The 5,552-nt window shown below is 55.5% G+C and overlaps 1 protein-coding gene across 2 annotated transcripts in view; it reads right to left on the reverse strand.

The window, feature by feature from the left end:
• The window catches only part of CCDC42 (coiled-coil domain containing 42), a 10,639-nt gene extending 9,697 nt beyond the window's left edge, over window positions 1–942 (reverse strand). The window contains exons 1-3 of one of the 2 annotated variants that reach the window (XM_032839891.1): window positions 830–942; window positions 403–508; window positions 14–118 (exon numbers count right to left, since the gene is read on the reverse strand). In XM_032839891.1, the coding sequence (XP_032695782.1) occupies window positions 14–118; window positions 403–508; window positions 830–912 (294 nt within the window). In that variant the 5' untranslated portion in view covers window positions 913–942. The remainder of the gene's footprint in view (window positions 1–13; window positions 119–402; window positions 509–829) is intronic. The other variant, XM_032839892.1, reaches the window with a different exon arrangement.
• Window positions 943–5,552: the final 4,610 nt, after the last annotated feature.

The following is a 5,552-nucleotide window of genomic DNA, read 5'->3' on the forward strand; positions in this document are numbered from 1 at the left end:
CGGGCCCTGGCACCTGGATGAACTGTTCAAACTTCTGGATGTGGGCCTTCAGCTGGGCCTCCTTGACACCCAGTTCCTCCCAGCGCAGGTTCAGGGTCTCCATGCGGCGCTGAAATATCTTGGGGCGGGGGCAGCACAGGGGTCAGGAGCGCTCCTGCGCCTCCTGCCCCCGGGGCCTCTGCCCCCAGGCCTCCCGCCTTCTGCCCCACACCGCGTTCAGAGCAGGGCATCCCAGGCCCCTGCTACCCCCAAGATGAAGATCCCTTCTCTCTCCTGGGAGGGAACACAGAACCTCGGCGCAGGACTCCTGGCTCCAGCCACTGCCACGCGCAGGATGGGTGGGGGGGGGCGTGCTCAGGTTCTGAACCCCGTGGCCCTTTCCGCACCCCAGGGCCAGGCCACCTCCTTCTTCTGCTCCATAGCCCGGTGCATGATCTTGGCTTCCTTCTTCTTCTCCAGGAGCCGGATGGATGGAGACTCCAACTGGTTCTCAATGTTCGGGAATTTCCTGCCCAAGACACAGGTGAGAGAGGCCTGTGGGTTCTGAGCTCTTGGGACAGACTGGGGCTGGGCCAACACCGGAGGAGGCCGGGGGAAGGGGTGGTCCTGTCCCCCACAGGAGGGAAAGGAGTGGCATGTGGGGAGGGAGGGCTGCGTTGGCATCTGGGAATGGTGGGGCAGAGTGACAAGGGCTGGGGGTCCGATTGGGACCGTGCGTTGGTGCCAGGGTTGAGGGCAGGTGACTTGGGGCTCATGGTTACAGGGGGGAGGGAGAGACTGGAAGGGGGGGCACAGGAACTGTGGGCGCCCCCAGACCCGAGACACTCACTGCAACAGTTGTAGCAGCCGCTCCCCATACTGTAGCCGAAAGTACTCGGCCAGGTCTTCCTCCTCCATGATGCCCAGACTCATCCTGATGCTGCCCCAGGGGGCCGAGCGGCCCAGTCCTCGCGGTGAAACTGAGGCGGGGGGTGGGGGGGTGGGGGGGGTGGTTGCTGGCTGGGCTCTTGCTTCTCCCTTCCTGCTGCTTCTCAGGGACCCACAGAGGGAAAGACGGCAGGAGGCTGGCGGGTCGGCAGCTCAGGGTGGGGTGTGGGCAAGTGACGGGAGATCGGGTTACCTGGCAACAGGCCTCCTGGTTCTGTGGGCCGCCTGCGGAACCCAGGCTCTGCCCTCTGACCCTTGTCCCCGCGTGGACCCCAGTCCCGCTGGAACCCCGTCTTTTTTTAACCTCCCCGCCCCCTCCCCGGGAGCTCTGGGAGGTTAAGCCTGATCAGGGTCTGGTGTCCAGGCCTGGGAGGCAGGGTCGGGGGTCCACGGCCCAATAGGGGGCTTCGGTGGAGGGGAGTCCTTGGGGGCTCAGGTGTGTGAGAGGGTGAGAGGGCGGCTGGGGCTGGGACAGTCCGCCCAGAAGAAAAGGAGGCGGGGGTGGGGGCCCGCGGTGGGGGGGGCGAGCTTGAGGACCAAGCGGTGGGCCCGGTAGGCGGGGAGCCTGGGGACCAAAGAGGCCGCGGCGGGGAGGTGGAGGGGTCCCCTGCCCCGGCGGTGTAGCCGGCTCAGGGCCAGGGCCATCAGAATATGAAGAAAAGCCGCCCCCTGGCACCGTGACTGGCACAGATTTCCCACGTGTCCCAGATGAGGGCTGCCTTCCTTCATCCGGTGAGCGCTCCAGACTGGACACCCCGTGGGAGGCGGGGGCCCAGGGGTCCCGGGTTGGGGAGCGGGGCGGTGCCGGCCGCGACCTCGAGTCCCTGCTCCGGGCACAGGTTTCCGGCCGCGCGCCGTCCCCTCGGTGCCCCGCCCGCGCCGGCCGCGGAGTTCGGCCCCTCCGGGTCTGGGGCGGGGGTCCCTCCCAGGCCCGGCGGCGCCCGGAGCGTGCCCGCCCACCCCGCGGCATCGCTGGTCCTCTGGCGCCCCCTGCTGGCCGTCCGACGCGGGCCCCGAAGGGGAGGCGCGGTGGGGGCGCTGCCCAGCCCCCTCCCCAGTCCCTTCTCCCCAGTGCCCTCCGGAGCCGGCCACCGCCCGCGGGGACAGGGGTGGGGGAAGCAGGACACCCCCCACCCCGCCCTCAGGCCCCCAGCCCGCAGTGGTTCTCACCGGGAGCGCCCCAAGAAACAGGGTCCGCAAAAGGGGACGTTTCTCTCCTTGTGCGCTCCTAGGGCTGGCGCAGGCCAGCCGGGCTTTACCTTCTTTTTCCCCGTGAGGAGGGGGCTGTCTGCCTCTCGGGTCATCTGTTTGCCCGAGTATATGCACGAATCCTGGGGTGCATCTGTGGCGTCAGGGGGCCGAGGGCCAAGCCCCTTCTGGGGCTTCCTCCGCACCTCGCACGAGAACCTTCTTCAGCACTGCTCACCACCAGCCCTCTCTGGGGTCTCACTATCCCGCCTTAGGGGCCTTAGGGAAGACGCAGGGCTGTCTGGGAGTCCCAGGCTTTCGGTTCTTTCTGGGTGTACATATGGGATCCCGGTAGCTCTGCGTCCAGTTTTGTGAGGAACCACCGTGCGGCCCTCCAGGGTGACTGCGCATTTCACATTACCGCCGGCGGGGCCTGATGGTTCCAATCTCCCTACACCTCCACCAACACCGCACATCTGTTATTTCAGTAGCAGCCATCCCGATTGGGTGGGAGGTAATAGCTCACCTAAAATTATATTACCTTTAATTACGAGAGTAATAAGGGATGACATTCTCATTCTAGAACATTCAAGTGATACCAGTCTAGCTGGAGCCCAGTTGGTCCACCATCTGACGCTGTGTCCCAGAGCCCATGTTCACATGAGCTCCAAAAATACTCGTGCTGAGGGGCGCCTGGGTGGCTCAGTTGTTAAGCCTCTGCCTTTGGCTCAGGTCATGATCTCAGGGTCCTGGGATCGAGCCCCCCATCGGCTCTCTGCTCAGCGGGGAGCCTGCTTCCCCCCTCTCTCTCTGCCTGCCTCTCTGCTTACTTGCGATCTCTCTCTCTCTCACTCTCTCTGTCATATAAATAAATAAGATCTTAAAAAAAAAAAAAAGATTTGTGCTGAGTGCCTGTGATGTACTGAACCTCTCCTAGGTGGCGGAGGGGGGCTGGGGGATAGAGCAGAGAACAAAGCGAAGTCCCCACTGTTACTGTGGTTGAGGGAGGAAGCAGGAAGTAAAGACTCTGGTGACTAGGTCTGGGGATGCTGTCCCCAGGGCAGTCCCCTCACTACCACCACAAGGGACCACAGGAGGGGAGGGCGGAGGAGGTGGGACAAAGGAACCAGTCAGAACCCACTGACCCAGGCACCTCCCATTAAAAACTCTTCCATGCAGGGCGCCTGGGTGGCTCAGTGAGTTAAACCCTCTGCCTTCAGCTCAGGTCATGATCTCAGGGTCCTGGGATCGAGCCCCACATCGGGCTCTCTGCTCCATGGGGAGCCTGCTTCCGCCCCCACCCCCCCCACCGCCTGCCTCTCTGCCTACTTGTGATCTCTCTATCAAATAAATAAAATCTTAAAAAAAAAAATAAAATCTCTTCCATGGGATGTCTCTCCTCCAGGTCCTACAGATACAAAGCTCAGGGTCCCTGAGCTTTCTAAGAGCCTAAACAACGTTTGAAGCCTGGAAATGATTATTGGCTCTCAGATACAAAAAGGAAGCCATGAAATAAAGGATAAATGTTTAATTAAAAGCATGCAAACGTAATATCCCAACTTTCTGAGTTTTCAACTTTAGCATTTCACGCATTCGAAAGGAATCTGGAGATCCGATTTTCTCACTTCTCAAGAATTTCCAATTCTGCACAGATTTTTGGAAAAAAATCAAAACAAATTGAGAACTAAATGAGTTACTCACTGACAATTTCAAAACTGAGGTTGTGAAAATCCTCTCACTTCCCCCACCCAATCCAAATCGTGTTTAGTGTTGATGGGAGTGAATTTTAATTTGCTTGCTATGGTGGGGGTTAGGTCTTCCTTAAGTTCCTTGCAAGGTCGGGTTTCTAAGATGGCCCATGTGGGTTTTCACTAACAGAATTGTGCAAGACAGCAGTCTCACTGAGCCCAGGAAACATTCTGTTACTCTTTTTGGCAGCTCGCTGAGCCCGAGGATGACAGGCCCCAGTGGAGGCGGTTTCAAGGGCGTCTTGCGGCACAAGGGAGAGGTTCTGCCTCTCGCTGGCTAGCCATGCGCCAACTCTGAACTTGGAGTCTGGCCCCAAACCTCAACCTGCTCTGTGGTTTGTCCTTGAAATAGTAAATGACTCCTTGCTGTGTTCTGATGCCCGCTTTCCCACCATTTATGTTCCTGAGAACAGAATCCCCACTGGCCCCAACTAAAAGACCTCTGCTGAACAGTGGCTGAAATCATTCCTTTCCTTCTGACCTTGATGTTCTAGGAGTGTGGCCCTCTCCCCACATCAGGAAGCTGGCCGATGCTCTTGGTCCTACTATGGGAGCTTCACCAGCGACCTCGTGACCTAGGAGAGAACTACGTCAATAGCAATTAGCTTCTTATTCTCTGATCCAAGTTTTTCCATCTATTTTATGATTCTCCTTGCCTTTAGCAAGGACACTTTGCTTTATCTCAAACAAGTATTTCCACAGTCGTAGTTCTCCATCTTTGGACATCAAACCTAATTTTTAAAAGATAAAACGTTGCCTTTGAATACACACATATGTAATAAAAATGTAAAGAGCTATGGGGAATGATAGTCGACAAATTTAGGAAAATAGTTATTACCACTCGGTGCTGATGGGGGGAGGGTTACTATAAATTGGTAATGAAAGTGCCTGTCTCGTATAAATTGGTAATGAATAATATCTTAGAAGGGGCATAAGTGTTCATTATATTATTCTGCATACTTTTATTATTGCAGAAATATTTAATAATAGATTTAAAGGGAAAGTCTTTTGTATCTGTTCCCACGGTGGTTAAACATGTTTGTTATTCTCAACACCTGCTGTCTCTCTCCTCTTAACCTCTATTCAATCACTGGTTTTCGTTTTTCTTGTGAACCTCTGCCAGCATCCTCTCTCTTCCCCTTGTTCCTTGAATCTTGATTGACATCCCTCCTCCAAACTTGACATCTGTTCTTGCTAATAACGCTCTCACTGGGTGGTCCCCATTATGCCTCTTTATCTCCTTGGAAACTGTGGAGTCTTAAAATATCAATGTCTCTTACCTGCCACCTCTTCATTTACTGTGCAGAGTCACAGAATTTTAGAGCCAGATTCATTTGAGATCATCTATTCCAAACTTCTCATCATGTAGAAGAAAAAAAAAATGGACACTTGGGGATTTAAGTTCATCTTCAGCGATAGCAAAGCCAGGATTCCAAATGAGGCTAACTTCAAGTCGGATTGAAAACCAGGAGGAGGTCTTTGCTCCTGTCCCTGGAAATGTGGAGGTGGGAGGCAGGTTGATGGATTCCCTAAACTGAATGCAAAAACTAATTTACAATTTACAATTGCACCAAAAGGAATAAAATACCTAGGAATAAACTTAAGCACAGAAGTGAAGGACTTGCAGTCTGAAAACTACAAAACACCGATGAAAGAAGTTGAAGGCAACACAAAGAAATGGAAAGATAG

This window comes from Lontra canadensis, unplaced genomic scaffold (assembly GCF_010015895.1).
Source record: "Lontra canadensis isolate GAN:19392208 unplaced genomic scaffold, GSC_riverotter_1.0 scaffold110, whole genome shotgun sequence".
NCBI lineage: Eukaryota > Metazoa > Chordata > Mammalia > Carnivora > Mustelidae > Lontra > Lontra canadensis.